This window comes from Erithacus rubecula (genome assembly GCF_903797595.1).
Source record: "Erithacus rubecula genome assembly, chromosome: 2".
Classification (NCBI taxonomy): domain Eukaryota; kingdom Metazoa; phylum Chordata; class Aves; order Passeriformes; family Muscicapidae; genus Erithacus; species Erithacus rubecula.
Genome location: NC_136685.1, coordinates 59,311,383 through 59,328,293, shown reverse-complemented (window position 1 = coordinate 59,328,293; position 16,911 = coordinate 59,311,383). Strand labels below are relative to the sequence as shown.

Sequence of the window (16,911 nt, the reverse complement as noted above, 5' to 3'; positions counted from 1 at the left end):
TTTGTGTGTGTATTAACATTACTAGCAGGGAAGAGAATAACCTGACCTGGAAAATCACTCAAAATCCTGACAGAGTTGGAAGAATAAGTTTAAGAATAACTTATACACTACTGATTTTGCACTCAACAAACATTACTCAGGGAAAATAAACCTTCAGTCTCTACAGTGAAATAAAAATAATTCATGCTTTTTGTTGTCTTTTATCTCCTCCTCTTTGCAAGTTTCACCTTGTGTCCCTATAAATCATGGCACATGATGAGTTTGGAAATTTTTCAATTTGTCTCTTTGCCAAAGTTGAAGAGCCCTAGCAACTCCTGATTATTTCTCTTTTTTCAAGAGTTAGTCACTGAAGTATATGTTTTGTTTGATAGTTCACAGCAGGCACCCTGGTGATTGTGAATAAACAAAGGCTGTAAACAAGAGGGGAGTTTTATCCATGTAAAATTATACAAAATATAAAAACCTGACCCTCTCCCAGTTTACCTGTGTCCCAATAATGGATGGAGTTACTCAAGAATAGGGACATATAAAATTAATGACTTCCAGGATGAGAAATGATGATGTACATATGCATTACCTGTGTACAGTTATGATGAATTCCTAACCCTTACAGGCCTGTTCTTGCAGACATTACCCTGCTCAGCTGAAACTACCAGCTACCATTAGTTAAGGACACCTGGGAAAGGTACATTCTTTTCTCCTAAACTGTCAGATTTTACTGTGTAGTTTTGTGGAAGGTAAATTTCTTGCACTAAAGAGGGTGTACAACTGACTTAATGTGCATTTGAATACCAGCTTGAGCTTTATTCTTGTCTCTGGAAGTCTAGTGCCTCTTTCCCCCCCCACCTCATTCTTCACATAACTTGGCCAGAAACTCGACTAAACCAAGTGTAGAGGTCAAGGTAGGTGCTCAATGTTTTACACAAGTTCAGAGAAACAAACTGTGCAGAGGATCAATTATCTAGTGCTAGACTTTGTGAGGTTTGTTGCATTTCATCCTTTAGTAACAGCCCACATCTCATAGAAAAAAGTGAATTTATTGGTCCTTCTCAGTCAAATAAGTTTAAAACTGGTGATAAGAAAGAGCAAAACATGAGCATTCCTTGCTAGCCAGGGCTCCAGCAGAGTATGGCTCAGTTTACATCAGTTAGTTGTAAGGTCCAGCCCCACTGACATGGCATTTGTTGAGGAGTCAATTGAGGTAGAGCAATAACCATTCCCTTTTCTCCCAGGGCAACCCATTTCAGCAGTTCCTTGTACCCAGCCAGCTTCACCTAAAATAGAAACACACACTAGAGTTAGAACAGCACCTTTTCAAAGTACATCTAAGTGCAATATTGACAAAGTAAATATTGATCCATAGCTACCTCACCAAGTATCCTTAAATGCCACTTACCAACAAAATGAGTGATAAATATTAAATGAAAACATTGCAAGTAGATATGCAAGTAAAAAAGCTGCTCATATCGAGAAGTACTTAGGGCTGTAGAAGGTACATAAACATCTTTTGGAAGTCTTTGGTGTGGGATTTAGGTCTAAGCAGGGATCTAGGAGCCACAGTGCAGAGCTTTGCAAACTGCTTCCAAACTGCTGGCTTCCCATGGTGATACTTGTAGACTTGAATGATCATGACTGTTTCCTATAGAGTGCACCCAGGTATCTCAAGAGAAAGCTGATCTGAAGAGCTAAAAACCACAAATAGGCTGATGTTGTCACTTACAGTAGCTGATAACCTGCTGGAGCAGCTGCAAACCAGTCTCTGGTGCTGAGGAACAGTACTTTCTAGTGCACACAGGGTCTAGCTGCCCCCCCCGGAATTCCAGAGGCATCTCTATCACTTCTGAAATGACTTTCTCCCCTATCATGGAGCTGTCTTGGCACCAGTCTACTTTCATATGGAACTAGACCAGAAGGGGCAGTCCAGAAACACTCCTAATGCATTTCAGCAGCTAATGGACATGCAGTGCATGAGATCAGAGCAGAGCTAAGCCAAGGTGAGTTCTCCCCTTAAGTGCACAGAGTTGATACCAACTTCTGCTGCCATTGGGGTACTTGCTACTTGCCAGTGTAGGGGTGGCATCACTGTCCTCAGCTTCTGGTCTCCTCTTGGTATAACACGCACACCTAGAGTCACACTGAGTGCTCTTCAGCCCCCCGTGCAACACAAACCTCTGTGTACCTTCCCTTCCTGCAAGGCTTTGACTTCAAACAACTGCACCACTACAGTAATGTCAGTATCACCAAAGTCATGAAGACAGCTACTTCTAAAGAAAAGTCATGCTGAGTTAGGAGTCTACACAGGAAACAGGAGGGGTGGAACAGTTTTTCCCCCCCTCAGTTCTTGGCCTCTTTGTGATTCTTAATTTGCAAGCTAAAACACATCCCAGCAACATCTCAGTCTAACTCTGTTTGTTGGACAAGAAACATTCCACTGGGAGGACTATGAGGAGGAGGTCCCAGAAAGAAAACAAACATTTTGCTGGGTCTCTTCCAAAGTTCTCTGTCCTAAGAGCTATGCATTCCCAAAGATGCCAGAAACTTAAATAAACAAGATGGAACATGACACATCCTAGAAGAAGGGCAGGGATGTGTGTGTGCTCTGTCTTTTACCTGTGTTTCTCCAAGCTTAGGCTGTGGCTCACCAAGTTCCAGAATCCCAGAGACCGGCCAGTTAAGAAAGATAGCATTGACTTTCCCTTCTTCAGGGCTAAAAGTGTACCTGGTTGGAAACAGGGACCAAAAAGGCATGTTAGCTTTTCCTTGTAAATTTTTAGAAGTGATACATAAGAGTGCTTTAAAGACTGGAAAAATTGATTAGAAAAGTCAGGATTCATTCACACACATAACCACCTTGTACCGTTCCTTGAAAATTTGTTTCAATAAACTAGAGGCAATGAAAACTATTAAAGAATTGAATTCAGAGGTAAACATGTGTAGTAATTTTAGCACACTGTAACAACTCAGACATATAGGAAGGAGATACTTGCAGGACAGGGAATCAACAGATAATTGTAGGTTATATTCTGAAAATATCCATGGTAATTCCCATTTATACACTAACATGTAGACTAAAAGAATTTAAAAATAGTATGAGGGACAGAGTTCCACCTTGCACAGCTAGTTTTTAAAAATACTGTTTTCATCACTATGTCACTGGAAATCTTGTGGCATATCCCTGAAACATTCCTCCCTCCTTCCTTCTTTTAGTTAATTTTTTTATTGCTCTTGAAAGGGATTTTACTAAACAGTCAATAGCTCAGCATCTCCAGGCTAAAGGCAGATGGCCAAATCTTACTAGGAATGGGAGTGAAAAAACACCCACTGAGACAAGAGGGTCAAGACCTAACCCCTGATCGATCATGAAGGTGTTAGAGAAGCTATAAGTAACAGGGGCAGAGGGGAAGCCAGAGATTGGCTATATTTAGTGACCAAATAATTGCTGTTATCTTCCACTTTCTTTCTGAACATCAAGTGCCATTGAGTATTCCTTTGTTCAGACAAACACTTCACAGCAGTCTTGTATTTCCAGATTTTTTTTTCATTTCTGTTGCCCACTAAAAGCAGTCAGAATTACCTAACAGATTATCCTACACCAAGAAGCAAAAGATCACCAAAGAAATGCTTTCAGCTTTCCTTTCAGCCTACGCATCATCCCAAAACTACTCTCTACCGACAGCTTTATAAGTATTTGAGATGCAGTCACACCAGCAAAGGCATTAATTTACCACATACAAACCAAGACTGTGATCACTGTAGCATCAAGCCATTAGGGATTTCAAAGCATCACATAACACTGGTGCTGCTTTCCAGAGCCTGCACTTTGCTTCAGCAGACTTACCAGACTCCAGGTGTGAGTGTGTCATTCTGTGCTCTCCAAGGCTTTGTTCCATAGATGGCCTCTCCATTGACCTTCAGCCAAGCTCCCACCTGCCTCAGGCGCTCCTCAAACACGACAGGGATGCGACCGTCGTGAGTGGGCCCGATGTTCATCAGGAGATTTCCTCCACATGACACCGTTTCTGCAAGTTGCTGAAGTGTTTCAAGCATACAGAACATATGGTTATGAGTAATGAAATCACGTATTTGTGACCAAAGCCTGCTGTATTGCTTCAGAATGATGAACCGAATGAGTTAAGCTACTGCTGCATGCTGGGACTTTGGGGTCCATCCCAAAAGTTACTATAAAATTTAAACTCCCACGAAACAAATATCTGCTGTCAATTTTTACATCCAAAACCAGCCCCAAATACCTTCTTACATCAATATGTCTGCCTGATTCAACATTAGAATCAGATGCTGCAACTCTTTACTATTTCAACTTCTGCAAGCATGTCATGAGGGTTTCACCAACAGGACAGATGATTTCTCTGCACCAAAGTACAATCTGCTGCTTCATCTCTATTGAATCTTAGAAAAGCAACTTCCTCTTTCCTCCTGTTTGACGTTTTTCCTATTTTACATAAACATCTGTAAAACACAAGGAAGCCTCCTACAATGCCTATAAAATTTGTGTTCACATCCACACTGCCCTCCACAGATCAGAGACTGAGATGCAGAAGTCTGAGAAACTGACAGCTGGATACAAGCTGCTGAATTAATTCAAACCTCCTGCCTCTGAAAAGAGGTTACTTCAATTTGAAACTGTCTTTTCTGAGGACAGCACTAGAAACAGATTTGGATTAAGCAACAATAACAATCAATCTTTCCCCTCAGTAGCTGAATCTTGCAATTAAATGCATTATTCTGAAAGACTGATCAGTCTTCTTTTCATCCAGGTTTCCTAAGCTTCAAATCTTTTTTAATATCTCAGACTAGTAAGGAAATCAATGTTCTAACAATACCAGTTGTCTCCTTCTGGTAGTGTTTACCTCTATGTTTGTAAGGAAAATTTCTCGCTACAAAGTAAAACTGTTTCTATCTGTACAGGGAAAAGATGTAGCCTTCCAGCAGTAGTTCCTAAATAGGACCATGAAAGTGCAACTGTTTGCTTCTCATCAGCTTGCATATGCAGTCACCAGAGAAACCTAATAGAAAAGCCAATGAGACTGTCCTGATCAGTCCTTGGCTAGTTACTCACAGGGGAAATGGCTTCTAAGAAACTGACCGAGTTTTTACTAGAAATTTACTGTAGAAAAAACTAAGAGAAAGATTAAGAATTATAGATATTCCATCCTGCCAGCATTAGGCTAGAAATTAACAAAGTGATTTATTATTTCACGGATTCACTATTGACTTAAAATCACCTTATTCATGCAAACAGGTACATGATCGAACTGCCAAAGAGCAGGGCACACAATCAGGAGAGAGAATGGGGAGAGGCAGCAGCTGCCAGCCCAGGTACCTGCACCAAGTCCTCGACGGCGAGGTAGTCGGGGAGCCGCGCGTCCCTGCGGTAGCCCCAGGAGCCGCGGTCGACGCTCACGCAGCTCTCCCACTTGCGGGGCAGCAGGTGCCCGGGGTTGTAGCGGTCGCTGCAGGTGTAGAAGCCGCCGTGGGCACAGATGCTGCCAGCTCCCCAGCGGTCATTGGTCACCACCGTGTCCCGGACTGGGCTGGAACAGAGCAGTTTAGTATGGAGTCACAGCCAGCGTGATCCCTTCCCACACACGCATCCCTCCCGGGAACTAACATTTCTGGATGACTTCTGTGCTATTAATTTATTACAATAAGATTAAGTACAATGTCAGGAATTCTACTCTCATGCTTTGCTAATAAAAGATCAGCATTTCTTAGGGAAATAAGCTCCAGACTTTTACAGGAGCTCTGCCAGAAATCACTCTGTGCTTCATATCCACTACCAGATGTTCAGTCCATGATGACAACAATGTACCCACATTCTCAAACTGTCCTGCTATCCTGTGTTTCTCTGCAACAGCAAATACTTAGGGAAAACTATGATTAAGCAGAATAGCCAATACCATCTTAAATGATTAATTTGAAAATATGTTTAAAAAATACAAAACTGTATTTTTCTAAAGCCAGCTTTGATAGTTCTAGGAAAGATCTGGATTCTGTATTTCAGGAGAATTAATACTTTGTTAAGTTCTCTGAATCAGAAGTAGCAGATTCCACAAAGCAGACAGAAAATGAAACAACCTAGACACAGAGGAGAATTCCAGATAAGGAGCTAAACCAGCATCATTATGTACCTGTCATTATACAGCCAAGCCAAGAAACCAGTGCTGTTCCAGTAAGTATCTGGAGCATTTCCATCCCCATCAGACCAAATTATTTCTGGCTGGTACTTAGTCACAATTTCATAGAGTTCTGGTAATGATTTACTGGTTGGAAACTTTCTTGTCTTAAAGGCATTGGTGGCATCCTCAAGGAAGAGAGGATTGAACCATTCAAACAGGGAATGGTATAACCCAAAATGCAAGTCAGTTCTGTTTCTAACAGATGTTGCTAGTTCAGCAACAAGATCTCGCTTTGGTCCCACATCAACAGCATTCCAGTTCCAAGAATATTTGGACCCCCACAAAGTAAAGCCTAAAAAGAGAAAAATCAGAGGGTAAGAAAGAAAAGAAGAAGAAAGGATATTACAGTTCTTCCTTCTGGAAAATGGTTGGAAGTGTTGCAAAAAATAAAATCATAAAAATTATATATGTAATAGCTTTGTTGTCATAGTATTAAGTGTACCTATAACCACTAATGCACAATGGTAATAGTTTTAACATCAGAACACCATGTATTTTTTTATACATACACATATACATTTATGTTTCCCAATTCTGTACTGCTCAGGATAATTATTCATTCTCTTTAATTATTCAGTCTATTCATATGTCCCAATTAAATTAACTAAATTACTTTTAAAGCCCCTTCCAACACAAGACATTCTCTAACTCTAGGACTCTGAAATTAACAAAAATACAGCATATTTTGAGGCATCACATCAAATGTGAACTGTAAATACACAATCAGCCAAGTGGAAGACAGAATTGTTTCTCAGCTGCAGAAAGACCAAGCTATCATTTGCATTCAAAGACTGTTCTCTTTTCTGTTTCCCTCATGCAGATATTCACTTTTTGTTTGCCTTTATATTTATAATAGCTCAATCAACTACTCTGTGCAAGGAGAGGGCAAAAACTCCTGAAACAGCTTGTAAAACATCAATCTTAAATATCAGAAGTGATTTGACCTTTCAGGCATCTACCAGTCCAGCACAAGCACTTATAAATACTACTGCACTGCAGTCTCAGACCACTGCCAGAGGAGCTCCACTCTCACCTTCTAACCCCTTTATACTCACTGTCTAATAAATTGTGCTATTTTTGTCAACTGGATGCACACAGTTATACTGACTAAACAACATAAAAATTCATGCACAAGGCTATTGGACAGACTAAATGAATCCTGGTTTTTTTTAAGTCATTGGATACTTCACCACAAGTATCATCAAGGTCAAGAATTACACGTGTCAGAGCTGAGATTGAAACTGACACATCACAAGTTGCTAGCCTTGAACCCACATCCCACAAAGACCAACATTTCTTAGTTGTATTTTAGTATATCCTAATATTTTATATTCTCTTTGCTATTGTATTTCCTTCCAGAAATTTTGTTTTTATTTACTTTTCTCTACAAAGCATCTTACAATTACAGTGCTAAAAAACTCTGTGCCTGTAAAGCTACAGATCTGGTTCAAGGTTTTGGCTTCTGTGCACCACATCAGGAAGAGCTAGAGCTTCCTAAATCTGAATCCTGGAACATGTTCCTAAATTCCTTGGAGAAACCAAGGGAGTTTGTTAATTGCCTGCTCACAGCAGCCCTCCAAATGTTAAACACTGCAGAATTCACTTTTATGATTCCTTCAGCAATAAATTGCACAGAAATAAAAAATAAATTATGACCACTGCAGGAAGCTCTGCTGCCACCATCACTTCAGGCTGTCTTACCTACAGCAAGAGAACACTGGCACAATCTATTGCTCCTCTTATGCAAACTCCATGGTCACAGCTTTTGTGGAAGAGTCAGGAAAACACCTGCACATTTCTTGGGGGGTTCTTGTTTCCTTTTTGGCTGTGGAGGGGCTGGTAAGTCTGCCTAGCTTTCTCTATGTCTCTTAGAAGGCAGGAGAGTCAGATTTTTTCATCTGTTGACAGAAATGTAGCAATTACTAACATTCAGAAAACATTACTAACATTCAGAAAGCTTCTACTTACCCTCATGATGTTTTGAAGTTAAGACAACATATTTTGCCCCTGAAGCCTTCAGAATATCTGTCCACTGGTTGGCATCAAAGAATTCTGCTGTAAACAGAGGACCAAAATCTTCATAGCTGAAGCCAGGTGGGTAGTTTGTGTCCATAAATTTCACATAGGGCTCTCTCTTTTCCTTCTGCCAGTACCACCTACAAAATACAGAACAAAGCATGAGAGGTACTACCACTGAGAGGTAGAAGCATTGGAGGTATATGACAGTGGCAATAAGACAAAATTGCTCCAGAAGGGAATTGATCAGCAAATATTTCCTTTTTTTTTTTTTTTCTATCTTATTTGCCCATGTTCTACATCTTTGCACTTCACTTTGGAAAGGTCTCAGGATTTCATTTGAAGCAATGAAAAAAGCAGCTACTTTGAGAATGGAAAAACGACAGTCTTGGTCAATACTCAAATCTCAAAACTGTGCTAGAGACCACAGACAGTCTGTGCAAGCAGCTCAGGTGACAAGAAAAATTATTTTTTCCTGGACTTGCATGAATAACTTCTTCAAGCCACACCTCAGCCATCAGGTATCTGCTCTGCCCCCAGCATTGCAATCACTGCCATCTACAAACATGGGGATCATCAGCTTTACCTCTCTGACAGTCCTGAGTTCTCTACACTGCAGCTGAGTGACCCAGAGAGAGCTGTGACCAGGTCACTGCAGCCTCTGCACACCTGAGGCTTGCAAGCAAAGGCACCCTGCTGGAAGAATGCACGTCCTCCAACCAAATTTTGCCCCTGCAAGAAAGCCACACACTTAGAAATGCACTTCTGTCACCTTTCTATGAATGAAACCAAACAATAAAAATCCTCTTGTCAAATTTAGGCATATATGAAAACAGATTGTAAGTGAAGGAATAAAACAAGCCAGAATTTGAATGCAAAAATCAGTTTCTCTCTCCTGTCCTGAGCTGGACTCTGACCTCAGTTATCTAAGACCATAGTGTGAATATTGTTGTAACCTTCCCAAAAACACTTCAGCATACACCAACACAATCTCTGGCAGCCAATAGAGGGAAAAAACTTAGAAGAATGAGGCTAAGACAGTTTTCCTCATTGAAAGAACCAGGAGCAGAGGAAACAACAACAATAAAGCAAAACAAACTTTTAATATAAAAACAAACAAAACCCCCTTTGATTTCAAAGTAAGTAATTTCTTAAAAAGTAAGAGCCTTGCCTCTCTCCCACAGTCAAACGGTTTGCTAACATGAACACTTCCATGCTGACATAATGAGATTCTAGAAACATCCTCATCAAAGCTGTGGAGCTCGGAGGGCAGGTACACAGGATGGGTGATAATAGTTTATGACCTTCCATTTGAAGCTGCTAATACAGGACCTCAGCCATCTGACTGCAAATGCTATCATGAAGCAGCTCTATACCCACACCTGCCATGGGATAGATTACAGGAATATAAAAAGCAATTAGAGTTTTGGGGTCAAAAACCAAATGCTTGATCCTGAGTCTGTACACCACTATCAGAGTACAGCACTCTGAGTGAGGCTTGAACCCAAATCTGGTTCTGTCCCACCCCTCTAAAAGTAATTTATTAGTAAATGTAGTCCTCATTAAAAGTCTGCTAAAATGCTTGAACTTAATTCTAAAAAGGACAGGTGTTAAAAAGCATTGGTTTGATCAAATACATGTTGGCTTGTTTTGCAAATACTATGATTAAGGTTCACCATAGCTCTGCCACAAAGCTACCTTTATGTTCATAGTGTAAATAATAACGTGTCTCATTTGAGGTGTCACAGGAAGTACTTGGTAAGGCATGGAAAGGTGACAGTAAAAACATGCTTACAGCCAAAGAGCCTGAATGAACAACTATGGGTTCGCTTAAGTGCAAAGCACTCTTGGATAATAGTAATAACAATATATAAATATATATTTAAAAAGAAAGAAAGAAAAAAAAAAAAAAAAAAAAAAAGAAAGCCACCAGCAGCACAAAATGTTCACAAGAAAACAGTATCCAGCAGCACTTTAAACCCCGCTTCCTCTGCGAGCGGCGCCGCGGAGCCGGTGCCCTCGGGCGCACACGGAGCCCTTCCCGCACCCCGGGCTGCGGGGCCAGCCTGCCAGAGGCTCCAGCCCGAACCGGGGGCCGGCAGGGAGCCGCCGCACCCGCCCCGCCCGCCCCGGGCGCCGCTCGCCCAGCGGAGCCCAGCGGAGCCCTGGGGCCGCGGCACGGCCCGGGCCGCCCGGCCTGCCGCTCACCAGAACCACTCGCTGCCGAAGCTGGGCACCGAGAACACGCCCCAGTGGATGAAGACGCCGAACTTCGCCTCGTCAAACCAGGCGGGCAGCGGCCGGGCGTCCAGCGAGCCCCAGGTGGGCTCGTAGCGGGGCCGGGCCTGCAGCAGCCCGGGAAGGGGCAGCGCCAGCAGCAGCAGCAGCAGCGCCAGCGCGGCGCCCGGGCCCGACATGGCGGCGGCGGGGCTGGGCTGGACGCGGCTCCGCGGGCCGCCGGACCGGGCTGGGCTGGGCCGGGCCGGGCAAGGGAAAAGAAGGGGGGCACGGGCGGGGCGGGCTCGGGCTGTCCCCGCCCCGGGCCCGCCGGCTCCTCCTCCGGCCGCCCCGTCAGCCTCACCCGGGAGCGGATCCGCTGGACCCACCGCCGGGCCCGGCCCGAGCCTTGGATCCGCTGGACCCACCGCCGGGCCCGGCCCGAGCCTTGGATCCGCTGGATCCACCGCCGGGCCCGGCCCGAGCCTTGGATCCGCAGCCTCTCCTCTCCAGAGGTGGCCCCGGCAGCTGCTGGGTTTGTCCCTCCCTCCTGGTTCCGAGCGCAGGCTCGGCTTCCCTCGCCCTCCCAAGAAGGACCCGGTGTAACATCGCTCCGCAGCTCCTTCCAGCCGACTTGTCCGTGGAGGCTTCCCGGGCAGAGAGGTGGCCCAGAGCCTGCCAAGGAGACTTTTCTCCCTTCCATCATTAGAATGGCCTGTGCGGAAGCTGCCTCAATTCAGTAGACGACACTTGGCGTTTGTGTCGCCGATCGGGCGCATACTTTAAAAGATACATCTTTCAGCAATTTGTTGCCCGAGCTGGTGCTTCTCCAGTCTTTCCTGATGCCCGAATTTTGTTTTTACTTCAGTCCCCAGCTGCCATGGGTCAGTCTTTGTGAAATAATTTGGTTTAATTAGCAAATGCTAACTTCCCATAATCATGACCACAAATGGAAATTTCTTTGGCAATCTCATCAGAGCAGTCGAAAATGAATAAGCAGGCAACTGAATTAATCTCTCTCCACCTGGGAAGGATGTATACTTTACTGCTTTTCCATGAAAAGAGATGTTCAGTTTCCAAAGCCATTAACCACAGCAGTTACATCTAATTCAAAAAAATACTTAAAGGGCTGTGAAAACAAGATGTACATGATTTTATAATATTTTCATTTATACACCTTGGTTAATATAATAAATTACAGGCAGATAAAAAACATTGTGATTTCCAGCATATTATTCTTTCTGACTGGCTGTTCACATTGCTCTGATTTACCAAAACACTTTGATATTACAACAGGAGCCTCTTCATATCTCTTTTACATTCACTGTTGACCTACTTTATGTCTTCTTTTTCCTTCACCACTTTAGGTGTCACTTTGCTTCTCAAAAGGAATCTTTAGATGCCTTTGACCTCTTGCTATGGTGTACTTTCTAGTTTATCTTTCAATTTCTTCATGTTCTCCTTTTTGATCACACCAAAGGACTGCAGACACTGAGCAGTTCCTTAATGTTGGAATTTTGAAGCATACATTCTGTACAGCACGACAATGTTACAGTTGCTCTGTAGCTCGAAATGTTTGGAAGAAAAAATGATTTCTAAAAAAGTCAGGGTCTGACCCAAATCTCACTGACCTTCCATAAACTTTGGTGAGGTTTGGAGCACGGTTTGTGTATTTCAATAATGAACTTGATTCCACCTCTTAAATAAAAATTAAAAAAATAAAAGAAATAAAAAAAAGGAAAAGAAAAGTAGCAAACATTTCAGTAAATACCAGTGATGGGTACACTTCTGATTAAGGCATAAACTGGTCCAGAAAATGTCTCCAGCCCATACACAGCCAGGTACTGAAATCCCTGGTGAGGAAAAAGGTCCTTGGTGTATGATCACATTTGTAATGATGCAAGCTGCAAAGGGTAAATAATAAGAGTAGCACATTGTGCTAATTTTGTGAATAACACAGGGCTGGTGTGTGCAGCTGCAAAAAGCTCTCTTAAGCATTCCTGCCTGTGTGACCGCGGAGCCTCTGGGCCCTGAGAAGGGCTGTAAGCACGGAGCTCACTGCAGTGCCCTGCCAGAAGCCCCCGCCTCTCCCTCTCGCAGCACAGTCCCGCTGGGAAAGCCCTGCGGCTGGGGAAGGAGCAGGCTGCTCTGGCAGCAGAGGGAAGAAGGAGAGGAAATAATGAAGGCAATTCCCTGAGAGAAGCTGAGCAGAAAAGACCTTTTGACCTGACTAATGGCTGATATACGAGACCCCTGTACTGGATCAATTGCTTCGACAAATGCGGAGGGTGACTGCTGCGAGGATCACAAAACCCCCTGTGCCTGGGGAGCTGCACGGGCTCGGCATTGAGACGAAGGCACTTGCCTGCCTGTATGAAAGCAGAAACCAGAAACTAAATTTCTCACGGACAAATTTCAGACTTGATAGGTTTGATTCAGAAAGAGTCGTAGTTGTTAAAATACAGCCTGGATGCAACTTTCATGCAACCTGAATGCAACTTTCACATTGGATAACTAGATAATGCAACTCTGGATGCATTAGAAATATAGGGTGCAGTCTTTTCTATGTTTGTCATTGTGGCTGCACGGCAGCGAGGATTTTATTCAAAGAAGAATGTAATATGCCTTGCCTGTAAGAAGCAGTGTGAGCATTAAATTCCCTTTTAAAAGACGCGTCTTGTTGTAAAAGAGTTTCTGTAAAACACCAGGAAGCGAAACCATGAAGCTTGATTTTGCTTCTGCCTAGGTCTGTGTGACTGATCTGAGAGGCAGCACAGTACCTTCCTTCCGAAGTTAGTCAACTCTCTCACATGCAACCCAATCCTTAAGAAAGATGGGGAGGGAGGTGATGGCGGGTGCGGGGAGGATATTTGACTCGTCTCCCTCGCGGCTCTTCTGCAGGGATGCCGTGCCTTGTGCAACCTTCCGGCTTTGCGGGGGAGAGGGCAGCCTGTTACACAAAACAGAAGTGGTGCTGTGGGCTGCTTGGCTCTTTTTAACTGATTCTCTTTACTTTTTCTTTTCTTTTTTTCCCCGAGAGATGGCAATGGCGGGAGCATGAAGACACCCCAGGGTATGGGTGCATCCACGCACCCACCACCCCGCTTCGCTTTGGTCCTTTGCAAACACAAAATTTATGTTCCCAGAGACCCAAAATCGCCGCCGGCGGCCCGGCGGGGCGGTCGGAGGAGAGGGGCGGCTCTTCCTCTGCAAACTTTCCCTGTCCCCTCCCTCGCCGCCTCTCTCCCTCCTCTTCTCTCCTCCCTGCCCTTCTCGGCTCCCCGTCGACGATGGCTGAGAGGCCAGGGAGCAGCGGGACAGTCCCGCTGCCCGTCTGGTCCTTGCCCGGTCCCCGCGGCCGCTCCCAAAGCGACATCTCCTCCTTCTCCTCCTCCCGGAGGACCTGCCTGCTGCGGTCCAACGTGGGAGGCTCAGGTAAGGGGGAGGGAGGGAAGGAAGAGTCCTTGTGTCCGAGACCTCGGAGCCGAGCGGAATTTGGGAATTTGGGCAAAGACATCCTCGTCGATGCCCTGTCCTGCGCTACACGATGTAGGACTTGTCTTCTCTCGGTGGCCAGTGGTGTGATTTTCTGGGGTACGTGGTGCTTGACCTTCTCCTTGATAAGATGTTTGGAGAGTTCCAAGCTTTTTATACCCATGCTCACAGGAATGAATGAATGAATGAATGAATGAATGAATGAATGAATGAATGAATGAATGAATGAATCCTGGTAGCATCGTGGCTATGCACCCATGGCCAAAGCATCTGTGACTTCAAGGCAGAAAAGTCCCAGGAAGGTTTCAGGGTGTATTGCCAGGGCATCCAAACTCCTCATCTTGCTGCTTCACACATTACACTTCAACTGCATGTCAGAATTTTACCTCGTGCCTTTGTATCTGCTTCGGGATTTTAATAGATGAGGAAAACCAATGTGTAAGTCAGAATCCCACCATCTTCCTTCAGGAGTCAGTCCCTGCAAGTGCACACAGGATGGCTGGGGCTGGAAGCTGGTCCTTTGGGACAGAGTAGGTTTCCTGCAGGATTTGGAGAAGATCTGCTGTATAAAATGAGAGGAAGTGAGGGTCCTAATTTACAGTGCAAATACTTAAAAGTCACCAGAGTGGGTGGGCTGTGCTTTACTCAGTCTGTCTCTTGAGGCAGGGCACTAAGGAATATGAAATTCTGCTCTCCGTAGGGCTGAGCACGTTTTGAAAATGTGTACTTGTCCAGTTGCAAATCATCCCTGCTCTATTGACTAGAAGTGTGTAGGCACATACACTCTGGTGATGTTGATATTTTGGATGCACTGCTGCACAGAGGTATCCATCAGGGATACCATCAGGGAAGCTCCAGAGTGCACTGAGGGATCTCTGCTGCAGCACAAGACAGTGCAGTGAGTGGCTGGGTCTGCAATGAACCACAATGTTCTCTTATGTTTGTCCCTCAGGGAATCTTAAGATGAAGCAGAACATTTGCCTGGGGAAGATCAAGTATACAGCTACGGCTGCCTGATGAGGAGAGAGGGAATGAAAACTTGCTTAGTCATATAGGAGCAAGTAGATTCAGCTTGTGGGGCCAGAGGCTGCTAGCAAAAACAACTCAGTGCTATTTTCTGTATAATTTTCTGTTCTAGCTTTTTGTGTGTCTACTTCAAAGTTATGGTGAAGGAGATTTGGGACAGGGAGGAGAAGGGAGGTTCTAGTGCTTCAGAAAGGACTAGTTTTAGGTGTAAGGTGTATTTCAGCACTGCCTGGAGACTGCTGCATGAAGAATGCCCTGTGCCTGGATGTGTACACCCCTGGATCCAGAGGGATCCCCACAGAGGAATTGCCACAGAGGCTGACAAGATTGAGACCGTATCAGTGTAGACTGTGTTTATTGGTGACAAATACAAAGACTGCTGACAATGAGCTGGGTTCATTATGAGAGGCTGGCAAATCTAATGGAGGTAAAATGACAGTGTTTCCAAAGATGTGTTGTTATTTGTAGTTTCTTACACATGACATTTTAGCATCTCTGTTGCCTGACTTGGTTTTTATTTTAATTTTGAGGGTATGCTTCCTGTGAGTAAGGAACAAGTGTTGCTTTCTTTGTTGTTTTATGTTGGTTGTGTTTTGTTTGGTGTTTTTTGTTTTGGTGTTTCTCTTTTTTTGGTCATATTTTCTTTAACTCTGTATTTTCTCTCTTGCTGCTCCCTATATCTTTTTTTCCAGCTGCTCATTGGTCACAACAAAAACACTTGCATATGGCCACACAACTGTTGATTCTGTCTTCAAAAAGGAAAGTATGCATTAAATATGCAAAGCTGTTTAATTTTTAATAAAGTGGTTAGAGAATTGTTTTTATACTGAGGTGCCATAAAAATAACCTGATTTTTCATTCCCCTACTAACCTGAAGAACAATTGCAATGGGGAAAGAAATGCAAAGAAACAATGAATCATTTTTTTTGCTTCTACCTTTTTCTCTAGCCATAGCATTTGATTAAAGTGGGTGACTCATTTGCATCAGATGTTACATGTGCTCCAACAGCTGAGTGTATAGAAGAACAATTTGCATTTTAAATAACCTGCAAAATGTTTGCTTTATGCCTGCTCCAAGACTGAGTCACTTGCAACTGTTGGCAGCTCCTGTTGCATGTTTGTTTCCCTTTTCTAGAACCTGGCATGAGTTGTGCTGAGATGATGTTGTCTCCCCACACTCCCTCAGTGATGTGTTGGTATCCCTGTAAAGGTTCACACTGACATTTATTTTACCACCTTCTGATCCACCATTCTCAATGCAGGATATATTAAAAGGTAATATTTTTAGAGACCCTTCAGGCTAGGGGAAATATAATAGCTTTTTTAAAAGCAGTTTTGGCAGCGGTTCACAAAATGCATCTGTTTATTTTTCTAGGTCAGTACTATGTGTATCTTGATAGTGCAGTGAGGCTGGTCGGGTGGTCCCCATGTTTGTGCTGTCTGAGCTTTCTCACCCCCACTCCTTCTTCTGCTGCTCTCACACGCTGACAGAAGCAACTTCCTGGTATCACTTTACAGCATCTCCCTTCATTAGCTGCCATCCAGTATGTGAGAACAATGTATTTTCAGGATTTTCTTAAAGATGGTCTTTTCTTTTAGTGCTAGTGGTAGAAGATAAATTTATTGCTCTTTCTGGGCTATCACCTCATCCACTGTTTTGTCAGGCCTTTTTATTTGCGGTAAGCCCCTAGGAGGAACAAAGAGATACTCATCACAAGTATGGGTGGCATGATGTAGAATTTTGATTTAGACCCTAAAAAAGTGTAATGTTAGCAAAGTTCAAAGCCTCTGTGGCAGGCACAGCTTGTGCATCACTTCAGCATTGTGGCACACCCCAGCTGACAACTGGCTGGCTTGTCAGACCATCTGGAGGAGATGGGTGAAGAAAAACATACTCTTCTAAAATTTCAGGCCACCACCAGAGCCACTTGCAGAAAGCTGTTTGAATTACATACCTTTT

The 16,911-nt window shown here is 43.8% G+C and overlaps 2 protein-coding genes across 2 annotated transcripts; one reads left to right on the top strand and one right to left on the bottom strand.

Moving 5' to 3' along the window:
* Window positions 1–1,025: 1,025 nt before the first annotated feature.
* FUCA2 (alpha-L-fucosidase 2) lies at window positions 1,026–11,151 on the bottom strand. Its single transcript, XM_079331376.1, is given in 8 exon segments — window positions 1,026–1,274; window positions 2,611–2,719; window positions 3,839–4,029; window positions 5,342–5,552; window positions 6,150–6,489; window positions 8,166–8,353; window positions 10,422–10,645; window positions 10,648–11,151. Coding segments are annotated over 8 exon segments (1,893 nt in total). The 5' UTR covers window positions 11,137–11,151; the 3' UTR covers window positions 1,026–1,133.
* A 2,230-nt stretch (window positions 11,152–13,381) lies between these two features.
* LOC306815281 (uncharacterized protein) lies at window positions 13,382–15,674 on the top strand. Its single transcript, XM_079331868.1, has 2 exons — window positions 13,382–13,865; window positions 14,878–15,674. Exons 1-2 carry the CDS (start codon window positions 13,488–13,490, stop codon window positions 14,890–14,892), a joined length of 393 nt encoding a protein of 130 aa, XP_079187994.1. The 5' UTR covers window positions 13,382–13,487; the 3' UTR covers window positions 14,893–15,674.
* Window positions 15,675–16,911: the final 1,237 nt, after the last annotated feature.

Coding starts and splice junctions, on each gene's coding strand:
- LOC306815281 (XM_079331868.1), top strand. CDS start 13,488: ATGAAGACACCCCAGGGTATGGGTGCATCCACGCACCCACCACCCCGC.